The sequence below is a fragment of the Bombyx mandarina genome, chromosome 02, assembly GCF_030267445.1.
Source record: "Bombyx mandarina strain Sakado chromosome 02, ASM3026744v2".
In the NCBI taxonomy this organism is placed as follows: Eukaryota; Metazoa; Arthropoda; class Insecta; order Lepidoptera; family Bombycidae; genus Bombyx; species Bombyx mandarina.
In genome coordinates this window covers 2929994-2957118 of record NC_143209.1, presented here as the reverse complement: position 1 = coordinate 2957118, position 27125 = coordinate 2929994, and the positions used below count along the sequence as shown (strand labels likewise).

General features: G+C 41.1%; 1 protein-coding gene across 1 annotated transcript; it reads right to left on the bottom strand.

The window, feature by feature from the left end:
* Positions 1 to 970: 970 nt before the first annotated feature.
* On the bottom strand, positions 971 to 26874 carry lms (lateral muscles scarcer). The gene is made up of 3 exons (XM_028173034.2): positions 26314 to 26874; positions 3139 to 3287; positions 971 to 1532 (listed from the first exon to the last, which is right to left on the bottom strand). Exons 1-3 carry the CDS (start codon positions 26636 to 26638, stop codon positions 1029 to 1031), a joined length of 978 nt encoding a protein of 325 aa, XP_028028835.2. The 5' UTR covers positions 26639 to 26874; the 3' UTR covers positions 971 to 1028.
* Positions 26875 to 27125: the final 251 nt, after the last annotated feature.

Sequence of the window (27125 nt, the reverse complement as noted above, 5' to 3'; positions counted from 1 at the left end):
GGTACTGAAAAATTTAAATTCATATTTTTTTTCATTTAACATAATCAAAATATCTACCATTATTATCTATACATTGCTGCTATCTAATAAGAAGGTCATTTATGCCTTTGCGATAGAACTCTGGTGATCTAGATTCTACAAACTGGGTGAAAGCATTTTGTACTGCCTCCTGGGAAGAAAACTTCTTAACACGTAGAAAATTGTCCAAATCACGAAAAAAATGTTAGTCCGTTGGAGCAAGGTCTGGCGAATACGGAGGGTGACGAATGGTTTCTAATTGCAGTTCCTGTAGAGTTAAAACGGTTTCTCGTGCTGTATGAGGTCTCGCGTTATCATGGAGCAATAATGGTGAAGATCGATTCACGAGTCGGGGCTGTTTCAATACAAATTTTGCTATCATTGTACATTGTACCCACCAACTGGTGGTAGGACCTCTTGTGAGTCCGCACGGGTAGGTACCACCACCCTGACTACTTCTGCCGTGAAGCAGTTAATGCGTTTCGGTTTGAAGGGTGGGGCAGCTGTTGTAACTATACTTGAGACCTTAGAACTTATATCTCAAGGTGAGTGGCGCATTTACGTTGTAGATGTTTATGGGCTCCAGTAACCACTTAACACCAGGTGGGCTGTGAGTTTGTCCACCCATTTAAGCAATAAAAAAAAAGTTCTGCGCAGTAGACATTTGTTTTTGCTTGACCAGACCGGAGAAAGCTTTAGTGAATAGCACCATGCTGAGACCACCAAACAGTTACCATTACCTTTTTAATGGTAAGCTTTACTTTAGGACACTGTAGCGGCGTTTGACCTGGGGTCATCCATTGCATGTTTCGTTTACGGTTATCGTAAAATATCCACTTTACACATACTCTACATACATACATACTTGTAGGTACTTTTCATGTTAATAAATATTATGTTTTATTTCATAGATAGTTCGCTATACTGAAGAACATAAATAATACGAAAATACTTCTCAAAATTCTATTTTATTTACACAACAGACGTTACAAAAACTATATATTACAAACTTAAATACTAAAATTCTCTTCGAGTCTTCTTAGATGATCTACACTGGACTCTGGCGGTGGCGTGCTGTGGCTGAGGATGTTGTTTTTGAACGCCTCCATGTTCCTTTGCGCCGTCGCCATATTATTGTAGATTTCGCGTGGCAATCGAATTTGCGCGGGAATTTTGACATTTCCTGTCAAAAAACTCCGATCGACGTTCGGGAACACGTGCTCGCTCGGATACACACTCGCTGGGACGCAAAATTGCGGGATTTCAGGTTTGGATAAACTTCGAAATAGCGAACGGTCTAAAGGGCTTGTTGTGTTATTTACCGGTTTCATCCATTGCTGTTGTGTAGGCGGTATTCTGTTGGGGTAATTGAAAACCCAAAGTCGATCCCCAACGAACATAGGTCTGGGCGAGACGATTCCCAAACTGGTGTAGTATTGCTGAGCAAGAAGTTCGATATCATTCGTGTACTTTCGTTTCCATTTTGTTCGCCGATTCTGGAACCATATTTTGATCTGAAAGGAAAGAGATAGCTTTTATGTTACAAGTCGTAAAATTATACAATGAATCCAACTATAATTCTTCTTCTATTTTATTAAGTATGGCAATCGGATTCTTGCGACACCTTTTTTTATGATTGAAGGATTACAGTGGGCTTTCCAGTTTCACTAGGACAGGTGGGCGAGCAAAGGCTCATCCAGGAGGGGTGGAATTTGCTAACAACTGCCCGAGCGCCTCCGAAGGAGACCTAACAACTCAAGAGCAACTGCTTCGCGAATGAATCTACTACCGGATCAGAATCGCGACCCGCTAAGAAGATCCGGCGAGAAACTCAGCGAGCTGATGCATGGGTTAGGCTGCACGTCGACCTCTTTGTCGAGTTCGACGAGTACAGTTACCAGGGTCCCTAAGCCTGCTCCTAGTGTTAGAGCTGAAGGCGTCTAATGAAAAGGTTATTGGATCTGCTGGATCTGTAAGGATGTGTTCAACACCATTGCTACCAGTGTTGAGTTTATAAAAACCTTCAAATAACAAATATAAATCTACTTAATGTTGTATGAAAAATGATATAAAAACAAAAAAAAATGAGTTCATTAATTTGAGACTAACAATTGGGATGAAATCAAATGAAACGAGATGAGATGGGCTGAAATTAAGTCTCAGAAGTGAGTTACTGAGCTTTTAGAACATTTCCGATAGTACTAGTCGTTTCAATATCTCTTTTTCGCTATTTGACAACAGATGGCGTTACTTGTACCTCCATATCACATTTCGATCGTTCTCGATAGTGCTAGATTCTTTGATATCGCTTCTACTATTTGGCGACAGATAGCGTTACTTGTACCGGCATAACAACATCTTACAAGTGGAACCGTTTTAAGAAACTCGTTTTCCGTCAAAGGAAAAAAAATATGCTTATTTAAATCTGATTGCTATTAACCTAAATGTTCAGATTTTAATTTTCTTAAGTGACTAGAATACTGTTTGGGACATTTAGGCAGACAACCTCATATAGCCCACTTTGTGTTAGATCATCAGTGGGACCTATTGATTTGAAAGTAAATTTCGGCACTCATCTCGACAAATGGGATTAAAGTCTCAACTGTATTTTGCAACGACTGTCACATTCGTTGAAGCAGTATGAAGTCGTCGTGGCCTAACGGATAAGACGTCCGGTGCATTCGTGTTTAGCGATGCACCGGTGTTCGAATCTCAGGCGGGTACCAATTTTTCTAATGAAATACGTACTCAACAAATGTTTACGATTGATTTCCACGGTGAAGGAATAACATCGTGTAATAAAAATGAAACCCGCAAAATTATAATTTGCGTAATTACTGGTGGTAGGACCACTTGTGAGTCCGTACGGGTGGGTACCACCACCCTGCCTATTTCTGCCGTGAAGCAGTAATGCGTTTCGGTTTGAAGGGTGGGGCAGCCGTTGTAACTATACTTGAGACCTTAGAACTTATATCTCAAGGTGGGTGGCGCATTTACGTTGTGGATGTCTATGGGCTCCAGTAACCACTTAACACCAGGTGGGCTGTGAGCTCGTCCACTCATCAAATCAATAAAAAAAAAGTCGCTGCGTAGAGATGTTAAGTTCCGAACACGACAAACCTGTGTTTCCGTCAGCCTCAATTGCCTGGCGAGTCGTCCTCTGGCCGCCACAGATAAATATCTGTTTTTCTCAAACTCCGCCTCTAAGCTTTTGATCTGTTGCGCGCTGAAAGCAGTACGTGCGCGTTTGCCGCGTGACGAACAAGAGCCTGAAAAAAAAAAGGATAATGTATCACAAAAGGTACTACTGACCCCCGGTGTGCTTAGTGCGAGTTTTTTAACGTTCTCGATAGCGTAAAAGTTAACTCAAATTTGTATGGAGCTGAAATGTTTGCCTACGTTTGCCGCTAGGGGCGCTGTTCCAACTGCATAGAAATATGAGTTAACTTTTACGCTATCGGGAGCGTTAAAAAACTCGCACTAAGCACACTGGTTCATTGTGAGTTCCATGATCAGAGTCACAACAAATCAACGTGAACAGGAAGCATCAACAGTTCGATGTTTTTAATTGAACTTCAATTAAGTTTACTCCATTCAAATAAGTCAAGAAGTTTTTACGAGGGCGGGATGATAAGTAACCTCTACTATTTAAAAAGTTAAAATTTTAAAAATGTGTATGTAATTTTTAAATTCCTATCTCTGGCTACCTGTGTTCTAAATTTGAATTTGGTGGCGTGAAAATTTCATTGATTTTTTGTCATTTGAAAATATATTTCGTCAAGTGTTTTCAAAATGGATAAAATTGAACAAAGAGCGGTGATAAAGTTTCTTCATATGAAGGGTATGAAGGGGAAAGATATCTATGACGAGTTAAATAATGCTTAGGGTGAATGTGCTCCTTCTTATACCACAGTAAAAAACTGGGTGGCTGAGTTTAAACGCGGTCCTACATGTGTTTTTTTTTTTTTTTTTATTTCCCTTGTAGGCAGACGAGCATACGGCCCACCTGATGGTGAGTGGTTACCGTCGCCCATAGACTTCAGCAATGCCAGGGGCAGAGCCAAGCCGCTGCCTACCGTAAGTCCCAGAGTCCAAGTGTGTCCAAGATGAAGCCCGCTCCGGACGTCCAAAAAGCGTCACGACTCCGGAAATGGTCGTGAAAGTACATGATATGGTTTTAACAGATCGACGACTGAAGTTATCTGAAACAGCTGATACTACAGGTATCTCAAAAGACCGGGTACATCATATCCTAAGTGAGGAATTAAATATGAAAAAGTCATCGGCCCGTTGGGTGCCGCGATTGCTTACGCACGATCAAAAGAGGATTCGGGTGCAAAAGTCAAAAGAATGTCTGGATCGTTTCAGAGTAATAATGCCGATTTTTTACGTCGATTTGTAACAACAGATGAAACATGGGTTTGTTATTACACGCCAGAATCAAAAATTCAATCAAAACAGTGGACGCAATCGCGATGCCCGGCTCCAAAAAAGCCATGGCTGTAAAGTCGGCTGGAAAAGTGATGGCTTCCGTCTTTTGGGATGCAGATGGGATCTTGATGATAGATTACCTTTCTAAAGGTCAAACGATTAATTGAGAATACTACGCTAATCTTCTATATAATTTTCATCAGTTTATTCAGCAAAAACAACCATATTTGGCGGAAAAAAAAATCATCTTCCCCCAAGACAACGCTAGGGTTCCACATGTGTTAAAGCTATGGCAAAAATCAACGAATTGAAGTAAGATTAGCTGTCCCACCCACCTTATTCGCCTGATATAGCGCCATCAGACTTTCACCTATTCCCTATCCCAATTGGCCTGTTTTCGAGTCTTCACTTGACGTGCGCTTGAAACATATCTGCTTCTTTTTACATATAAAATATCATTGACGCTCTGACTACGTATTATCATGTTTTATATAGATGAACTATTGCAAGTGAAGTAACATATCGTTTGGCACAAACAATGTCATTCGTGCTATGTCGGCCATAGGGGCGCGCCAACATCGATAACTGATCTCGTAGTTAAATTAATAGATTTTCAACGTTCGCATTTGGAACGTTATTTTTTTTCTCTTACGGTGCCAAAAAGTTAAGGAATTTTCTGTGTTGTTTAGATTTTATCGTTGGAAATCGTAGATGAACTGATCAGCCATTGTACCACCCGCATCCCATTGTGTCTACTGCAGGACACATCTTTTTTTTTTATGCTTAGATGGTTACTGAAGCCCATAGACATCTAGAACGTAAATGCGCCACCCACCTTGAGATAAGTTCTAAGGTCTCAGTATAGTTACAACGGCTGCCCCGCCCTTCAAACCGAAACGCATTACTGCTTCACGGCTGAAATATGCAGGGCGGTGGTACCTACCCGCACGGACTCACAAGAGGTCCTACCACCAGTATAAAGGCTGTTACGACGTTACGATTCCTCTATATTTTCCACAATTTACTTGCACTATTGCATCGTTAAAATTGGAAGACGTGACAGCGTCGCGGTGGAAACAGGCAAAATGGTGGTACGTAGAGATGCGGGCTTGTAATGCTTCTATAACCAGTAAATGCCGGTTGGAGGCTGCAGTGCGCTTTTATAAGCTCTTTCCCATCAACCAGTGTATCTATTTTTTTTTTATTGCCCTTGTAGGCATACGATCATACGGCCCACCTGATGGTGAGTGGTTACCGTCGCCCATGGACTTCAGAAATGCCAGGGGCAGAGCCAAGCCGCTGCTCAATACTCTCCACAAGCCTCGTTTGAAGAAGGACATGTCATAGCGCTCGAGAAACACCGTGGAGCGGAAGCTCATTCCATAGCCGGACGGTACGTAGCAAAAAATAATATTTCTTCTAAATATTTTTACTGCTATTACGAAATTACGGGAATATATTCCAGTGTCTCGATTCTAAACAACGACACAGACACTAAAAAGACTACGTAACAAAATATAAAAAAAATAAAATAGTTAGTAACTTTTTTGTTAACTTAACCTTATTCTAAGACAGCTTAATATCCAAACCAGGCACACTACCATATGCCTCAAGAGGAGATATTTGAGTTCTTCGGTCACATTGCCATAAAGAGCAGTGTAAATCTTGAAAAATTTATAGTAACTGGCAAGATTGCAGGCAAAAGATCTCGTGGCCGCAATCCAATACGCTGTTTTTTTTTTATTGCTTAGATGGTTGGACGAGCTCACAACCCACCTGGTGTTAAGTGATTACTGGAGCCCGTAGACAACTACGACGTAAATGCGCCACCAACCTTGAGATATAAGTTCTAAGGTCTCAAGTACAGTTACAACGGCTGCCCCGCCCTTCAAACCGAAACGCATTACTACTTCACGGCAGAAATAGGCAGGGTGGTGGTACTTACCCGTGCGGACTCACAAGAGGTCCTACCACCAGTAATTACGCAATTACAATTTTGCGTGTTTGATTTTTATTACACGATGTTATTCCTTCACCGTGGTAATCAATCGTGAGCATTTGTTGAGTAGGTACGTATTTCATTCTAGTCTCATTTAACATGGTATCGCACAGCACGGGACTTTGTAGGAACGTATCAACTATGTTAGGTATATAAATATTATGTACCTGTGATATTTTATATTATCTTGGGTACCTAGTTAATGAATAAATTACTTGTATTGTTTTCGTTAGAATACATATGTTCTTAAATCCGATGTAATCATTATCATCGTACACTACGGAAGTCATTCCTTACGATGCGAAGACGCGGCGGACACGCCACATCATCACCTCAACGTTATTTTCAATAAACACCTCCCGTCTTGAGTAATTAGCGGCAATATATCAACGTGTCATTCTAACCGCCGCCATATTGGATCGGATGCCAACAACAGTTTACGACAGAACGTGAAAAATAATTGTTTTTTTTAAAGTTAATTGTGAGTTTATTTTATTTATATTCTTTGTTCGTGTCTTACAATTTTAATCTACTGATATATAAATCTACAAAAACCATTTTACGGATGTTCCGTTATAGCTACTGAACCGTGCATCCGATTGACTTGAAACTTGGTATCCATGTAGAAAATACATGTACTTAATGGATAGGCTAATATTTATATGAGTGTTGGACTCCCTAATAATAATGACAATAAATAATAATGTTAACTTTAAATGCCCCGCGAAACTGGCGAGTACGGCTAGTATTTAATAATATTGTAGCGAATTACAATTAGTTAATGTCCAATTAAAAATTTAATATTTAGGTAGTTCAGAATTATCTTATACTTGAATGATTTCTAAAGAGTTTACTAACCTTAACCCAGTGATGAACTTTTTTTTACATATTTTGTAGAAATTGCTAAAAGATTTAAAAAAAAAGGACCATATTAAATAAGCGTGCACAGTATCCTAATTCAATCAATGCTAAATTTAATTTTGCACTTTCTAATCTTGTTTGATAAATAAAGGGTCGACCTATCGGCAATTTGTTAATGCTTCCCGTAATTTAAGACATATTGTACCTAACAGTGCTGGGGATGCTTAAAATTACTACAGTATAAAATCGAGGACCGAGTGATAAAACATTCCCTAAAATAGACTACTTCGTTTTTTGATGAACTTATTTAGCTAATTAATTACACATTAGCTGACTCGATAGGTACCAGTAGCTTGGGCCACGCATGGGATCGCATCCCTACATTACGCTACATTCATGTTAGATTACGGATTACGTTTGATATTAACGAATGAAATTCTGTCTGTGTTTTTGAATAAATGGTTTAGTAGTTATTGACAAAACTTTTTTTTTTAAATTGACATCCCATTTCATCTTGGAATCATAGGAACAATTTCAAACTTAACCGATGTCAAAAAAAAATTAAAATGTCACCGCCCATAAGCAACTTTTTTTTTAAATACATATTCAATATGCGGCAGAGTAGAAAGTTCGAAATGCCAAACAAGCAATTCCGTGAATGAAAATTAATCATGTCTTTCAGAATAAATGTTGAAACGATTTATTATGGTTAAAGAAATTACCGAGGGCATACGTTATTGGCTTGTATTTCACTTTTAATGAGTTAACGAGCGCGAGTGTCATATTAAAGATGTTTCAAAATGTTTCCGAAGTTAAGATATAGATTTCCGGCTTCGAAAAATCAGTGGCTTTGTTAATTTTTGTTTTTTTGTTTATGGTAATAAGTTTTCATTAATTCTATTTACCGATATATATATTGTATTTTGTTTTCATGTTTCTTTTCTGCTGGGAGTGAATCAGTACCACATTGAAATTTACATGTTTTGGTGGTGGTGGGTGGCGCATTTACGTCGTAGATGTCTATGGGCTTCAGTAACCACTTAACACCAGGTGGGCTGTGAGCTTGTCCACCCATCTAAGCAACAAAAAAATAAAGTTGTAAAGTCTCAGTTTTAACAATACAACGGCTGCGTCACCTTTCAAACCGAAACGAATTACTGCTTCACGGCAGAAATAGGCAGGGTGGTGGTACCTACCCGTGCGGACTAAACAAGACGTCCTACCACCAGTAATTAAGCAAATTATAATTTTGCATGAAAAATTGGTATCCGCCTAGGGGCCTGCGGGATTCGAACACCGGTGCATCGCTCGATACGAGTGCACCGGACGTCTTATCCTTTAGGCCACGACTCAACATAGACACAACCCACTGAGTTTCCCGCCGGATCTTTTCGGTGGATCGCGATTCTAATTGGGTGCCAGATTCAGCGAAGCACTGCTCTTACTAGGGCCAATTCTCTAAGCCCCGCTAGCTCTCCCACCAAGCCACAAAAAACGGCTAAAGATTGAAGCTATGGTGCCCGTAAAAGTTTTTTTTTCAATTGTCTTTTTGTAGCTAGTATTCGTGGTAAACTGCACAGACTTCACAAAGACGTTCTTAGCTCCGAAATAAGCGATCTTCAACGTTCTAATGTAAAGTAATTGTACGCCTTTAGGGATCAATCAAATCGTTCGCAATAAGTTGGGGATATAAATTAATTAGAATCTCAAAATAATCTTTAACAAGACGTCGGGATCAGAGCGCGCACGATCAGACCTGACAGTGTGAGGCAATTAACATCAATTTATCGTGCTCTGTAGTCTGGGGATGGCTTTATACAGTTAATGTGTTGAGATCTCTTATTTTTTTATGTGTGTAGCTGAGCAGAACGCTTCTACTGGCGATCAGAATCAGAGACCCGAAGCTGCGATACTTTAAGACAAATACTTTTTTGTATGGAAACTAGCTACATCTTGTAGCGGATGCCCGTAAACTTATATGTTGTTAAAGTTAAGGCATTTACTTATTGTATGACTAAGAACAGTAAATTCTGTCTTTATTCGTTATAGACAAATTGATTAAATTTTATCAATTTGTGGTTTCTGAAAATTTACAAAATATAGGATAGGTAATATGTTACTGACATCTACAGGAGCAATGAGAAACTAATCGAAGCGAAGCCATCTAGTGGCCGACGCCCGTAAGCATTTTTGTTGAGCGCTTGAGTGCTTATCTGTAACTAATTTATGTGTATTATCTATGATCAGGATTTCAAAGGGTCCGTAGTTATGTAAGTTCAACTCAAACTTAGAATTCAAGTTTTACGCTATCATTCACCTATTGTCTCTTAGTAAAACCGAAATTTTGGAATACAATCATCGTACGCTAGTAATTGACAGAAGTTTATTGTTAATAATTATGGTGCTTTTTTTTCATTTTACGCAGCTGTCTAAGATCTTTTTTTCTAAGATCTTTAGAGGGGACTAACCGCGTGCTTGAGCAGTACCCATCTGCGGAGGTAGTGATTCTTGGAGACTTGAACGCTCACCACCAAGAGTGGTTGGGGTCCAGAACCACTGAGCTCCCGGGTCGGGCTGCCTACGATTTCGCCCTGGCCTACGGCTTCTCCCAGCTGGTGACACAGCCCACCCGTGTCCCAGATATTGAGGGGCACGAGCCTTCTCTGTTGGACCTTCTGCTGACCACCGATCCAGCCGGATACAGTGTGGTGGTCGACGCTCCGCTTGGATCGTCAGATCACTGCCTTATCCGTGCTGCCACACCACTCTCTCGTCCTAGTCGTCGAATGACGACCAGGTATCGAAGAGTTTGGCAGTATATGTCAGCAGATTGGGATGGATTGCGTGAATTTTACGCATCCTACCCATGGGGGCGGTTCTGCTTTTCCTCTGCTGATCCTGACGTCTGTGCGGACCGTCTTAAAGACGTGGGGATGGAATTGTTTATTCCCTCCTCTGAAGTGCCCGTTGGGGTCGCAGCAGACCCTGGTATAACAATGCCAGCAGGGATGCTGCACACCTCAAGCGGTCCGCATACGTGGCATGGAATGATGCCAGGAAACGTCGGGATCCTAACATCTCAGAGGAAAGGCGGAAATATAACGCCGCTTCCAGGTCCTACAAGAAGGTTATTGCCAGGGCGAAATCGTAGCACGTTGCTAGAATTGGCGAGCGACTGAAGAGCTATCCCTCTGGGAGCCGTGCTTTTTGGTCGTTCGCCAAAGCTGCAGAAGGAAACTTTTGCAGGTCTAGTCTCCCACCACTACGCAAGTCCGATGACAGTCTGGCCCATAGTGCGAAAGAGAAGGCTGACCTTCTGGTCAAACTCTTCGCCTCGAACTCGACTATGGACGACGGGGGTGTCACACCACCGAATATCCCCCGGTGTGATAGCTCCCTGCCGGAGATCTGCTTCACACAGTGTTCAGTCAGGCGGGAGCTCCGACTCCTGGACGTCCATAAGTCGAGTGGGCCGGACGGCATCCCTGCAGTGGTTCTGAAAAGGTGCGCCCCTGAGCTGACGCCTGCGCTAACGCGTTTGTTTCGTCTTTCTTATTGCGCTAACAGGGTTCCGTCTTCATGGAAGACCGCCCACGTCCACCCTATCCCCAAGAAGGGTGACCGGTCGGACCCATCGAGCTATAGGCCTATCGCGATAACTTCCTTGCTTTCCAAGGTGATGGAGCGAATAATAAATATACAACTCCTGAAGTATCTTGAGGATCGCCAGCTGATCAGTGACCGACAGTACGGCTTCCGTCACGGTCGCTCAGCTGGCGATCTTCTTGTATACCTTAATCACAGGTGGGTTGAAGCCTTGGAAAGCAAGGGCGAGGCTCTTGCTGTGAGCCTTGATATCGCGAAGGCCTTCGACAGGGTCTGGCATAGGGCACTTCTGTCGAAGATACCATCTTACGGAATCCCCGAGGGTCTCTGCAAGTGGATCGCTAGCTTTTTGGATGGGCGGAGCATCACGGTCGTTGTAGACGGTGACTGTTCTGATACCATTACCATTAACGCTGGCGTTCCACAAGGTTCGGTGCTCTCCCCCACGCTTTTCATCCTGTATATCAATGACGTGCTGTCTATTGATGGCATGCATTGCTATGCGGATGACAGCACGGGGGATGCGCGATATATCGGCCATCAGAGTCTCTCTCGGAGCGTGGTGCAAGAGAGACGATCAAAACTTGTGTCTGAAGTGGAGAACTCTCTGGGGCGAGTCTCCAAATGGGGTGAATTGAACTTGGTTCAATTCAACCCGTTAAAGACACAAGTTTGCGCGTTCACTGCCAAGAAGGACCCCTTTGTCATGGCGCCGCAATTCCAAGGAGTATCCCTGCAACCTTCCAAGAGTATCGGGATACTTGGGGTCGACATTTCGAGCGACGTCCAGTTTCGGAGTCATTTGGAAGGCAAAGCCAAGTTGGCGTCCAAAATGCTGGGGGTCCTCAACAGAGCGAAGCGCTACTTCACGCCTGGACAAAGGCTTTTGCTTTATAAAGCACAAGTCCGGCCTCGCGTGGAGTACTGCTCCCATCTCTGGGCCGGGGCTCCCAAATACCAGCTTCTTCCACTTGACTCCCTACAGAAGAGGGCCGTTCGGACTGTCGATAATCCCATTCTCTCGGATCGTTTGGAACCTCTGGGTCTGCGGAGGGACTTCGGTTCCCTCTGTATTTTGTACCGAATGTTCCATGGGGAGTGCTCTGAGGAATTATTCGAGATGATACCGGCATCTCGTTTTTACCACCGCACCGCCCGCCATCGGAGTAGAGTTCATCCATACTACCTGGAGCCACTGCGGTCATCCACAGTGCGCTTCCAGAGATCTTTTTTGCCACGCACCATCCGGCTATGGAATGAGCTCCCCTCCACGGTGTTTCCCGAGCGGTATGACATGTCCTTCTTCAAACGAGGCTTATGGAGAGTATTAAGCGGTAGGCAGCGGCTTGGCTCTGCCCCTGGCATTGCTGAAGTCCATGAGCGACGGTAACCACTCACCATCAGGTGGGCCGTATGCTCGTCTGCCTACAAGGGCAATAAATAAATAAAAAAAAAAAGATCTACTCACGTTAATATTCGAGTTAAATAAGTTTAAAAAAAGTAGCATATCGAAATCACCCTTTTGGCGCGAAAGTAACTTGTAAAGTGCTGCAATGCTGACGTATTGAGCTTGATCCTAGGCACTACATCAAGGTAGCAGTCTAAGTCGTATCGATGCTTGGTTTTATCTCTTTCTGTTGTAGCTTTTCCTGTGTCGTTTCCGTATCACATCAAAACGGCATTAAAGGTGTTTGCATTTAAAAATAAAACTAATCGATGTAAAATGTTTTTAAGTGACTACGTTGCATGAAACCGTCCTGATCGGTGAGGTGACAAATTTTATCCTGCAGCTACCGTGAGATCGTAAAGCGCTCATCCCGTTACACTGTTAACTGCATACAGCGGCAGCATTTAACTTGGCCAGCTAACTTTGCTAACTAAAAAGAGTTTACGGGGTTATCAAGTTTTAAAAGAATAAAAATTCCGTTTGCATTGGTATTCATTTGCGTTCCTTTTTTTGAATTAAAAAAAAAACAATGGTCGATTCCTTTTCTTTTATTTTATGGTTATTCATGTTTGATTAAAATTGTACAACAGCGTACACATACACTCAAATAATCGAAAACATTAACATTATTATGTGACGTTAAAATTACTATTGTACAGATTATAAAACTAGATTGTTTTTATTGGGTTCTGTCAAATTTAGATTGACAGCTCACGCTCATGAAGGAAGGTTTCCAGTACAATGTAGATAGCTGATACCAGTAACGAAATACCATAGATTATCGAAAATCGAAAAACTAAAATAAATCAAGCAAATATAAAGATTACTATTGTATAGGTTTTACATAACGTGGGCTCTGAAAATGTATTAAAAAATTTGCACTCGGTTCATTGGTTTCAGGTATATAGGTATTGTGTGAAGAAGGAACAGAAGTAAGGTAAGGTAGTTCCGAAAATCGTTTATTCTTAAAATGCAAACATAAAAAATATCATATTCAACGATTTTTTTACTGGAGGTAGGACCTCTTGTGAGTCCGCGCGGGTAGGTACCACCACCCCGCCTATTTCTGCCGTGAAGCAATAATGCGTTTCGGTTTAAAGGGCGAGGTAGCCGTTGTAACTATACTGAGACATTAAAACTTATATCTCAAGGTGGGTGGCGCATTAACGTCGTAGATGTCTATGGGCTCCAGTAACCACTTAACACCAGGTGGGCTGTGAGCTCGTCCATCAATCTAAGCAAAAAAAAAATCTCAGTACGTGAAAAACATATTGATTATACTGTACTTAAATGTTTACTACAAAACAGATTAGCTACTAGTTCTTATTTTTACAAAAAAAAAAAAAAAGAAAAAAAAAAACAAATAAACCGGGAAATTTCACCATCTAATCTGGCAATCGAACACCTTCCGTTTTTAGAATTTTACAGCTTTTTAATGAGCCCCCGACCACTTACTAAATTGCGGGCTCGAGACATTTCTTCTTTCATGTTTGTTTCGAATATATATATTTTTTTCCCTCCTCGTTGAATGATCACCGGTGGAGTGATTTAGCTAACGAGCGCTCGGAACGCTTAAAGATTTATCTTTTCGTAACAAATTTAGAAAATGAGACATCACTGCGCGGTTAAACGGTTGGTGCCAGGGCTGCTTGGTTGTTTTACATAAATTAATCTACACCGCCGATTTGAAAGTCGTCGCGGCCTAAAGGATAAGACGCCCGGTGCGTTCGTATCGAGCGATACGACTGTGCCCGTGTTCGAATCCCGCAGCGAGGTATAAATTTTTTTAATGAAATTACGTACTTGTCAAACGATCACAACAGACTTCTAATTTGATTTATAATATACTAGCTTTTGTCCGCGACTTCGTCCGCGTGGAATAGTTACTTTGGTATAACGCTAAATTTTACCCGCGACTTCATTTACGTAGAAGTAAGTATATTTTTGAATAATAGAATGTTAAGGAGCTATTTAAGGTACCAAAATCATTTTAGCTGACTTCAAAAGAGGAGGTTAATAGTGCTCCGCTCGTATTGGTCTTAGCGTAATCTTATAAGCCTATAGCCTTCCTGAATAAATGAGCTATCTAACACTGAAAGAATTTTTCAAATCGGACCATTAGTCCCTGAAATTAGTGCGTTCAAACAAACAAACTTTTCAGCATTATAATATTATTATAGATAATTTGCGTAATGATTGGCGGCATTCATGTGACTCGTCTTGCTAATAATTGCATTGAAGTGAATTGGAAGTTTATCCTTCTCTGCGTGGTTCTGTATCGATATTCGATATACTTAATTCGTAAAAAGGAACGGGAGTCGTTTTTAAGAAGCCCACTGAGTTTCTCGCCGGATCTTCTCAGTGGTTCCGGTGGTAGATTCTGCGAAGATCTGCTCTTGCTAGGGCTAGTGTTAGCACATCCACAGGTTAGAGTCTCGTAAGCTCATCTACTCGCCCCGAGAATCTAGTATAACCCCTCGAGATCACTAGAATAGGTAGAACAAAAATTTTTTTTAGGAAGTCTGAACCTTTGCTAACGTAAGTTAAAAATAAATAAAGAAGAATTTTCTATTACTTTTTGTTTATTTAGATTCCTATTTATGATACTTTGATGCCGTATCGTGTCGTGATCGTCTACTAAAAAAATTCCATATTAAGGTTACAAGTAGCAACCCTAAAGATAAATGTGTTTGAGTATCTAAATATCGTTAAATGATTTTGTTTGTTCGTGTGCGTGGAACGTTGTGGAAACAATTCAAACGGCTAATTTGAATACGGAGTGGCGGGAACACAGACTACACGCGCGGGAGCACAGACTACACGAATACCCAAATTATAGTGTTTGAATGTATTGTAGGTATTATTGGTGCTGATATAGGTAACAATTATTGTTTTTTTTTTACTGCCTTTATAGGCAGACGAAAATACGGCTTATCTGGTGGTGAGCGGTTACCGTTGTTTAGGAACGTCAGAAAGGCCAGTGCCAGAGCCAAGCCGTTGTCTACCGTTAAGTACTCTCCACAAGTCTCGCTCTGCCTGAATTTCACCTGCACCAAATCGAGCTACTCATTGAAAAATTGCAGCTCTGAATCTGCATATAAGTCACATTGGAATCGAACAGCCAAAAACAGAGATTAAGTAGGAATTCTTTAGATGAAGCCTTTGTCGAGGGGCAAGCTCTTTCGAAAACAAAAAGCCTCAAATGCCGAACGTAATATTTAATTATAAGTTTTATTAATAGCTATAACTTAATTATAAGATTTAAATTTAAGTTAAAACAAATGTTGATATATAAAACAGCAGCAAAGGCTGTTTTACTTATTTCACTGTATAGTATGTTATGTTAGCGATACTGTATCAACAGGCGTCCAAATGAAATATTTTTTTAATTTTTATTGCCCGTGTAGGCAGACGGGCATACGGCCCACCTGATGGTGAGTGGTTAGCATCGCCCATTGACTTCAGCAACGCCAGGGGCAGAGCTAAGCCGCTGCCAAACAAACCAAATGTCCGAAAGTTGTTCTTAAACTATCGAATTATTTATGATTATAACGTTTTGAATAAACATAACTTAATGCTCTAGTATGAACTCAATGAAAGAAGATGAACACATTGTCGTGTCATATTGTTATGGCGGCAATCTGTCTCAATACGTACTGTCAAATTGATCATCATAAATCGAAGCATAGTAAACGCCTCATACCTTATCTAAAAGAGTTTTTTTACAATATAGGTTCGTCCATACCTTTATCAAAATTTTGGGCGCGAAGTATTCAGCTTTCCGATTTGAAGGATTAAATGTTTTTAAAATTATCCTTTTCTCATTCCAAAGAAACGGTACCCAAAACTTAAATTTTATTCGTCACTTTCGGCAGTGACATTAATGTTGCAGTGCCTACGGGCTATGCGAACTGCTCAAAAGTCTAGAGGCTGTGTGGAGTGGATACTTTTAACAACAAATAATTTTAAACATAAATTTCAATTTAATATTTCTTATTTAATAAGTACGGTGTATACCTATTCTTGTAACGTTGAAGTCTAAGTATATTCTTCTGCACTTCTTCCATGACTTCACTTTGAAATAACCAGAGTTAGGTTCTTTGACATTTCAGAATAAAGACGTTTGAACGTTCTGCTGTGTATAATGTTGCCAGTTCATAAATTACACATTTTATCCCGCCAGAATCTCATAAAACCAATTAGTGTTGATTTAAATGTTGGATGTTGATTTAAATGTTGGAAGACTCTACAAAACTATTTACGTTATATTATATATTAAATATAATGTTTTATTGCGTTTGGCACTATAACGTTGTTCGAATTTTGATGAGGACGTGAAAGACATTTTAATGCCTACAGCTTTTCTTTATATTTAAAAACATGATTTCGTACACCGTGGATTAGTTAAAAATACGAATAAAAAATGTCTAATAAAAAATAAAATAAAACATTTCGATTGACGTAAGTACCTAAGCTTTGATTTTTCAGTAATCGTAAGACGTATTTACTTAGTTAACGTATTAGTGTCAATATAAATTTCCTCTTATTCACGAACTAGCGGCCCGCTCCGGCTCCGCTCGGGTCTTTAACAAAAAATTTGACGATATTTGACGTTGTTTTATTTTTTTAAATAAAAGATTTCTTATTGCGGCATAACTATAATAGTTAGATATATGCTGTCCCGACACTTTTTGCAAATAATAATGTGTTCTACAAAGTCGTGGTACATTATTTTATTCAATTATCAATAGTTTTCGCAGGGCACGCAATGTAAAGAATATTTTGGGTAATTTTTTTACACCTTGGGTTACATTATCTTAATTTTTTTCAAAAACGATTGTAGCCTATGTCACTCGGAAATAGTGTAGCTTCCAAACAGTGAAAGTTTTTCAAATCGGTTCAGTAGTTTCGGAGCCTATTCAATACAAACAAACAAACAAATCTTTCCTCTTTATAATATTTGTATAGATAAAATAACAATTAGCGCCAAAAATAAGACGGGCGTGAAAATTAACATGGCGTCGAATGAAATGACGCGAGAACGCGCGAACGGAACTTTTTTAAACTTTTTTACTGTTACGTTTCATTTTAATTGACTTTACTCATGTTTCTAGACGACTCGGTTTTCGTTTGATTTATTCGAGTTTCACGATAAATATAGAAGATACGTTATGTCCAATATATTTTATTTGTTTTTAAAGTAATTTAATAATCTATTAGATTGGTTTGATTTTTAATTCACCATTCACTGCTCTGTCTGTTTATACCACGATTATATTACAACTTTGTGTGTTGGTTGGGTGACGGAAATCACGTTTTTTAAACAGATAACCCTCCCATGCTGTGCGAAACCGTATTAAAATAGGGGTTAAAGTATGAAATTGCTGTTTTATTGTAATAGGTACTTCGAATTGGTATAAAACCTTCATGGTTTGAGATTTTTGAGTGAAACTTTTTTCAAATGGTACCTATGAGATTCTTCTTTTAAAAAATGTGCAACATTCGATTATCGACTTTCAGTTGTCTTCATTATTCAGCTTAAACAAGAAAAATGGATACTTAGAAAATTCGAGTGATTTTTGGATGAGAGTTTCGACGCAGAACTAACGCTGCAGAAACAACTCGCAATATCAATGTTGCGTTTGGAGAGGGGACTGGCTAATGAACGCACCGTACGATTTTGGTTTAAACGCTTTCGTGATGGAAATTTTGATTTGAAGAACTAACCACATGGAAGAACACTCACACATGTGAATAATAATGAATGGAAAGAGATGGTGGAAGCCGATCCGAACCAAACTACCGGGGAATTAGCGGTCGACATCAACCCCACGAAAAGCACAGCGGTGGTCTTCAAAAGGGGTCGCCCTCTGCATACCCCTTCAAGCATCTCACTCCCTAATAGGCGCGTTCACACCTCCGCCGTCAGCCCTATCACTCTCTTTGGCCAGCCCATACCATGCGCCTCGCAGGTCAAATATCTAGGCGTCACCCTCGACAGAGGGATGACATTCCGTCCCCATATCAAAACGGTACGCGACCGTGCCACCTTCATATTAGGACGTCTCTACCCTATGCTTTGCAAGCGAAGCAAATTGTCCCTCCGTAATAAGGTGACACACTACAACACTTACATACGCCCCGTCATGACGTATTCAAGCGTACTGTTCGCTCACGCGGCCAGCAATGAGCCAAGCTTGAAATCCCTTCAGGTTATTCAATCCCGATTTTGCATCATAGCCGTCAGAACACCATGATTCCTGAGGAAGGTGAATCTCCATAATGACCTGGAACTTGACTCAGTCAGTAAGTATCTACAGTCCGCATCATTGCGCCACTTTGAGAAGGCGGCACGACATGAGAATCCTCTTGTCGTGGCCGCTGGAAACTACATACCCGATCCTGTAGATCGAATGGTAAACAGTCGACGTCACCCAAAACATGTCATTACGGATCCTCCCGATTAATTACCGGTGCTTTTAGGTACCACAAGCACCGGTCACCGTCCTCGTCGAACCCGTCGCTTGCGACGAAGGATTCGAGGAGCGAATTGACCCTCAGACACAGCCCACTGAGTTTCTCGCCGGATCTTCTCAGTGGGTCGCGTTTCCGATCCGGTGGTAGATTCTGCGAAACACTGCTTTTACTAGGGCCAGTGTTAGCACCACTCCGATTTGAGCCCCGTGCACTAACCTACACGCTAGGGTGAAGTGTATATAGCCTCTCAAGGCTGGTAGGGCAGGAAAAAGAAAAAAAGAAGGGAATTAGCGGCATGGTTTAACCTTACCTTACCGAAAATATTATCTCATTTGCGACAAATCTATAAAATAAAAAATATGAAAAATGTGTGCCTCGTGATTTGACTGATCTGCAGAAAGAAACGCGTGTTGAAACTTATGTTGCCTTGTTGAATCGACACAGAAATGAAGGAATATTGGATCGAATTGTGACATGTGATGAAAAGTGGATTCGTTAAGATAATCGTAAGCGAAAAATGCAATGGCTGACCCCAGGTCAAACGCCGCAACAGTGTCCTAAAGCAAAGCTTACCAATTAATAGGTAATGGTAACTGTTTGGTGGTCTCAGCATGGTGTTATTCACTATAGCTTTCTCCGATCTGGTCAAGCAATAAAAGCAGATGTCTACTGTGCCGAACTCCGTACAATGATAGCAGTGAAACAGCCGCGACTCATGAATCGATCTTCACTATTATTGCTCCATGATAACGCGAGACCTCATACAGCAGGAGAAACCGTTTTAATACTACAGGAACGGCAATTAGAAACCATTCGTCACCCTCCGTATTCGCCAGACCTTGCTCCAACGGACTACCATTTTTTTCGTGATTTGGACAATTTTCTACATAATAAAAAATTTTCTTCCCAGGAGGCAGTACAAAATGCTTTCACACAGTTTGTAGAATCTAGATCACCAGAGTGCTATCGCAAAGGCATAAGTGACCTTCCTATTAGATGGCATACCCGATCTTGTAGACGGAATGGTAAACAGTCGACGGCGCCCAAAACATGTCATTACGGATTCTCCCGATCCATTAGCGGTGCTTTTAGGTACTACAAGCACCGGTCACCGTCCTCGTCGAACCCGTCGCAAGGCGAATTAACACATAGACACAGTCCACTGAGTTTCTCCCGGATCTTCTCAGTGCGTCGCGTTTCCGATCCGGTGGTAGATTCTGCGAAGCACTGCTCTTGCTAGGGCTAGTGTTAGCAACACTTCGGTTTGAGCCCCGTGAGCTCACCTTCACACGTTGGGGTGAAGCTGAAATAGCCTCTCAAGGCTATCAGCATAGGTAGGAAAAAAAAGCTTCGATAAAATATACCAATTTCAGACGCTGAAATCGTGATACAAAGATGGCGGAGATTTGATAATCAAATACAAATTTTGTAGTATTTTCTTTGCAGTTTTGGCGAGTCACTAGTCACAAGTAATCGAAATGTCGGAAGTAATAGAGTGATAGTCATAAATGCGAGCTTAAACCATAAAATAAGTTTCATTACGTGTCCATGTAATTCGATAAGTACAAAAAATATTTTTCTGAAATGTGTTAAGATTGCGAAATATAGTAAAACTATTATTAAAAAAGTTTCTGAGTTCCAAATCGAGAAAAAATGGTTTTAGTGATAGAAGGAATAATTTTTCACGCATAACTGTTTTTTTTTTTAATTATTGCTAATTTTAATAATACGTTTTTATCTGTGAATTAGCTGTTTTACAATATTGGTAATTTAACACGTAATTTATGCACGGCTGGCAATAAAATCTAAATTAAAATGAATTTTGTTAAAAAAATATGTAATTCAATTTTCCAATTCAGTCATTTCTTAATTGGTTCGTGTAATGTTTTTAGTCGCGTTTGTTTTACATAAGCTCGCGAATCTCCGGGTCAGCATTGGTTAGTCGTTGGTACTCACTCACTGCTCTCACACGACAACGCTCGACCTCATGCGACAGACGGTCTTTAGACTACAAGAGCTAGGGTCAAAAGTATCTTCTCACTGGTGGTAGGACCTGTTATGAGTCCGCACGGATAGGTACCACCACCCTGCCTATTTCTGCCGTGAAGCAGTAATGTGTTTCGGTTTGAAGGGTGAGGCAGCCGTTGTAACTATACTTGAGACCTTAGAACTTATATCTCAAGGTCGGTGGCAGATTTACGTTCTAGATGTCTATGGGCTCCAGTAACCACTTAACATCAGGTGGGCTGTGAGGTCGTCCACCCATCAAAGCAATAAAAAAAATAAAAAAAATATTGCATTATTGCATCTATACTCTATACTAATATTATAAAGAGGAAAGATTTGTTTGTTTGTTTGTTTGTTTCGAATAGGCTCCGAAACTACTGGACCGATTTGAAAAATTCTTCTTCCATTAGAAGCCGACATTGTCCCTGATGAACATAGGCTACTTTTTTTTTATTTTCTTTTTTTGGTTTCATGTGTGTTTTAATGTTTCCGAAGCGAAGCGAGGGCGGGTCTCTAGTATTGAATAAAATAAAATAAATACATGCGAGCCAGTTCAAAATGTGCCTTTTAAGAGCTTGTTCCATACACCTAACTTCATCAAGAAGGGCATTAAAAATTTGATACTGCGCAGGCAGAGATGCATCAATACTATGGGATGCATGCATGAAAAAAACATGAAAAAATATTTTAATTTTCTGTTTATTTTTATTTTTTATTGCTTAGATGGGTGGACGTACTCACAGCCTACCTGGTGGTAAGTGGTTACTGGAGCCCATCGACATCTACAACGTAAATGCGACACGACCCACCTTGAGATATAAGTTCCAGGTCTCAAGTATAGTTACAACGGCTGCCCCACCCTTCAAATCGAAACGCATTACTGCTTCACGGCAGAAAGAGGTGGGGTGGTGGCACCTATTCCCGCGGACTCACAAGAGGTCCTACCACCAGTAAGAACTGAACGGCAAAATCATAGGTGTAAATAATATTAGCTATACTGCTGTTAGTTATGTTTTTACGTAACGTCCGTTAAATTTTGATCGTCATTAAGCGATTATTTTTTGTCACTATACACGAATTCAATGGCAGTGGCTTTATTTTGTTCAGGATGAAATAGCCGGACTTCCTTCCTCCACTGGAGATGAAGGGCCTTGCATGTCAGAGTCGCACTAACTAAAACCTCCTGTCGCTCAACAACCAACGTCCAAACCTCGCATGAGACCGAACTCATGAAGAGGCAGCGGGGGGAAAGTGAAGCACATCTCTCCCATCACTCTCCCCCTCGGGACGCCGGACCGGCGGTCGTCGGACTCTTCGTTGTCATCGATGAGTTCGACGAGGACGGTGGTTGGTGCTTGAGAGCCATAAAAGCACAGAGAGTGAATCCGGGGGATCCGACAAGACATGATTCGGGCGACGGCGGCGTTTCGTTGCCCCGTCGCGGTTGGATAAGCTCAAACGGTAGCCAAGCCTATTGTTTTATCTCAACACTTAGGTACAGCCTATACGTCTGCGGGCAGCTTTGGGATCGGCTTATTCTATATTGTAGGTACGCTGGGTGTGGTAGAACAGTGTTGACCTTGGAAACCCCCCTACTAAGGTCTAAGCCCGGGCAGAGATCGGACGTCGGGTGAGAGAGTGCAAGGGTTATCGCTTGGTGGGCAGGACTCTAAAACATCCCATTAACCTTCGAAAAATTACGAGTTTTCGTCAGTTAACCTTTTCTCTGATGAGTGAACGATTTTACAGTCCATCTGGGGTTAAGTGGTCACTGTAGTTCGTCTATCAACCACCCCATCTTGAGAGTACAGTACATCTGCTGCCCCGCCTTTCAAACCGAAACGCATTACTGCTTCACGGCACAAATAGTCAGGGTGGTAGTACCAAGTGCGGACTCACAAGACTTCCTACCAGCGCTTTAAAGATAAACTCTGATTCGCGTCCAGATCGGCGCGTCTTGGGTCCACAGACCTATAGTTTACAAGATAGATATCTTCAGAGATGCCTTAAGTGTAAATTATGCTCACGAATTGCGCAGTACTAATAGTGATACAAAGGTTCCTTAATCACACGGACGGAGCGGCCGGTAACTGGTAGTTGTCTACAGACGGCCTTATTATCGATGAAGGAAACCTCATGTAGTTGCGAGGGCGTAATCTCTGGCTGGAAAACCAGAGGCTGGTCGTTATGGACTTTCGAAGTTTTCAGGTAACGTTATAAAAAAAAAGGTAGGGAATTTTAATAAAGTGCAGTGAAGCAAAATTATTGCCCCAAATTATTAGAGACTAGCGACCCGCCCTCGCTTCGCTTCGGAAACATTAAAAACACACATGAAACCAAACAAAAAAAATAAAAAATAAAATAAAAAAAGTAGCCTATGTTCATCAGGGACAATGTCGGCTTCTAATGGAAAAAGAATTTTTCAAATCGGTCCAGTAGTTTCGGAGCCTATTCGAAACAAACAAACAAACAAATCTTTCCTCTTTATAATATTAGTATAGATAGACAACAGAACGTTAAAATTCTTTCAGTCTTCTTTCGTCCGGTCTTCTGCCGTCTTTTCCTAAGTGTAATTGCTTTTCATTTAACACGGTTCTCGTGAGTTTTAAATATAGCTAATCGACCACTGAAACTGTATGGAAAGTATTCGAAATTTCAGAAACAATCAAATGACAGTAACAAACACGAGGCTTAAAGCCTCCGTCAAACTGAACGCGTAAATAGCGCGCGTCAGAGCGCTAAACTGACGCCGCGCTATGACGCCGAGATGTGTTGTACTACTATGGTAACATACCGTCAAACAGAGCCCCAGCGCTATATAAGATCGCGACGTTAAGTACGCGGCGCTAAGTACGCGTTCTGTTTGACGAAGGCTTAAGCCGTAAAAGTAGCTTTCGTTACCAATAGATTAGTGTGCTTTGTGGCAGACCAATATAAAATAAGTGCAAATGAAAAACGTCAAATACATGAACGATTAATAGATGAGAGTATCTCTTCCAGAGAATCATCAAGTGGACATGAATCATCTAAGGAAAGAAATTAGCCGCGATATGCTTCTTCTTCTTCGTCGCTTTCTTCATTGCTGAAGGTCGTGTCCCTGAAACTCGACCGTTGCCTGTCTCGTGAGCTGTTTCCATCTCGTCCGGTCCTCAGCTGCTCGAATGGCGGTTGCGACTGGCAACCCAGTTAGAGCGGTTACTTGATCACACCAACGGCTAGGTAATCGGCCGCGGGGTCTCTTTCCTTCTACTTTGCCCGTCACAATCACTTTGTCCAAGTTATCTGACTGTCGGCGGGCAATATGACCGAAGTAGCTGAGGATCCTCTAGTAACAGATTGTTGAGAGCCTGACTCGGATGCGAAGCTGATCCAGGATAGATTTATTTGTCCTCTTGGCCACGGAATTCGGAGCATTCGTCTCCAGCACCACATTTCAAATGCGTTTATGCGTGTGCTTACCGAATGAAAAAACATGGCATATATATTTTTTTCATTGCTTAGATGGGTGGACGAGCTCACAGCCCACCTGGTGTTAAGTGGTTACTAGAGTCCATAGACATCTTGTGCCACCCACCTTGAGATATAAGTTCTAAGGTCTCAAATATAGTTACGACGGCTGTCCTACCTTTCAAACCGAAACGCATTACTGCTTCACGGCAGAAATAGGCAGGGTGGTGGTACCTACCCGTGCGGACTTACACGAGGTCCTACCACCAGTAATTACGCAAATTATAATTTTACGAGTTTGATTTTTATTACACGATGTTATTCCTTCACCGTGGAAGTCAATCGTGAACATTTAATTTTGTTGAGTACGTATTTCATTAGAAAAATTGGTACCCGCCTGAGATTCGAACACCGGTGCATCGCTCAACACGAATGCACCGGACGTCTTATCCTTTAGGCCATGCAGACTTCAAAATACTACATAGGTATACAAGGTATCCAATAAATAGTACGACATACTGCAGGGGGTGATAGCTTGGATAAATACCTACCAAAACAACACAATCTAAGTTCAGCAAAATCTTAGGGAATTACAGTTTTAAGATTTTTTTTTGAAATATCGAAATATCTCTATCTTGAAACAGATTTTTAAGCATCTCGTAATGAAAAATTCCTTTTCTAGTATTTTTTACATCAGATTATTCGTGAATAGTTTTTACTTTACCCATTGATAAGTCTGCATGTGACTAGGAGATGTATGGAAATTGTAGTGCAAGGTAGAGGGGAAGAGGTCGACCGAAGAAGAAATGGTTGGAGTGTGTGAATGACGATATGAGAGAGAGAGAGGAGTGAGTGTTGAGATGACGGCTGATAGAAGAGAATGGAAGAGAAAATTTAGCTGTGCCGACCCCACCTAGTGGGATAAGGTGGAGAAAAAAAGAAGACCTATTTCTGGCCTTATAGCCGTGCTAGGGGTGGGCATATAATTAGAAACACCTGGTCTTATGTCCAGCAGTGGGCAGATAAAGGCTGATGATGATGTATCCAGTCGCTCGTAAGTTATAGTTATAAGGTGTCCACTAATGTTTGTAGTAAATGTTACGGGAATAAATAATTTACTCTAAAATAGAATACCTATACAAAAAAAACAACAACAACAATAGTAGCTGGCAGTTTTGTTAAATAATCAAGAACAGAGTTTGACTTGCGCTCTAAAATTGAAATTTTATTTTTTAATAAAACCTGACCACAGATTATGTAGGTTGTGATCAATTTATCTCTGAATCTGGTAACAGATTGGGGAGCTTTCAGCGCTGTGGATAATTTGAAGGAACAATACATAGGTTTTTGGTCGATATTAAATCTCCTCCTCCTTGTATCGTCTCCTCACTGCGAAGAGTCGTGAACATCATGTTTAGACAGGATTTTATTTTTCATGTTATGTATTTCCAGCGTTTCCGATCATTTGCCGTATGAAGGGCTTCGTGGAATGGTTTTTTTTTATTGCCCCTGTAGACAGACAAGCATACGGCCCACCTGATGGTGAATGGTTACCGTCGCCCATGGACTTCAGCAATGCCAGGGGCAGAGTCAAGCCGCTGCCTATCGCTTAATACTCTCCACAAGCCTCGTTTGAAGAAGGACATGTCATAGCGTTCGGGAAACACCGTCGAGGGGAGCTCATTCCATAACCGGATGGTACGTGGCAAAAAAAGGCCTCTAGAAACGCACTGTCGATGAACGCAGCGGTTTCAGATAATATGGATGAACTCTGCTCCGATGGCGGGAGGTGCGATGATAAAATGGAGATAAGGGATCATCTAGTTTCTAGTGGTTTCTAGTGTGGTGCGGATTTGATCAAACCACCTTGTCATGCTGCGCAAGCGCGGTCTCTTTCCCTCGATTTTCCTTGTCACGAATATTCTAAGCTATCAGGTATGTTCAGAGCAATATGATCGCAGTACTCGCCATTATAATAAATCGGTATTAAGTAAACAGAGATATAAAATTACAAACCTACCTGTTTGTTGGAAATCGCTTCTAGCATCCACATATTCGTGGGATTCGTCAGCCGTCGAGCTTTCGACGTCCACGTGCTCTTCGCTACCGTCGCTGCGGTCGTCATCATCATTATCAACATCAAAAGAGTCTATATTAACTTTAAAAATTTGTCCGCCATCTTTATTTTGCGCATTCTCTACACTTTCGTAAGAGCCTTCACGGTTCGCATTCCCTTGAAACTTATTAGCTAGAAGACTGTCAATTGAGAATGGTAGCCTGTTATTGTCGGTTTTATCGAATTTCCCATCGTCGTTTTCTTCGTTCGTACTAATTTCGAGATTCATTTTTGGCGCGAAAACTGAACGAACCTAACCAATAAAATTGCACTTTTTCTCGTATTCTTTTGATGAAGCTGTTCTTTCGTTGCTTTCACGAGACAGCGGACATCATTGTAACACTATTGCACACGATAAACTGAGTTTCCTTACAGGCACCACGGATTGCTTGCTGTAAGATTGAAAATCGCGTATCACCACACAACAGGACTGTCAGGCGCGTTCTGAACGAACGCAATGAAGATGAAAAGCGCAAACTAATGGGCGTATAGACGAACTAAAATTCATTTTGTTTAACGTTTAACCCAAAACGCACCCTCATACTATATGGAATAAAGTCGGGAATCATTTGTGACGCGTTAAACGATGCAAATAGCTTCCGATGATTTCGTACCGAAAATATAATTAGTCTTAAACCAATGAGAGATATGTGGGCGGGTCTGGGACGCGGCGGATGCGCTTGCTTCGAACCCGACTTTCGGTTCTTGAGCGCTCT

Excerpts from the sequence above, each read along its gene's own strand:
- lms (XM_028173034.2), bottom strand. The coding sequence starts at position 26,638 with ATGAATCTCGAAATTAGTACGAACGAAGAAAACGACGATGGGAAATTC. Across the intron at positions 3,288-26,313 it reads AAGCGATTTCCAACAAACAG|GCTCTTGTTCGTCACGCGGC; the intron begins GTAGGTTTGTAA and ends TTTTTTTTTCAG. Across the intron at positions 1,533-3,138 it reads TGAGGCTGACGGAAACACAG|ATCAAAATATGGTTCCAGAA; the intron begins GTTTGTCGTGTT and ends CTTTCCTTTCAG.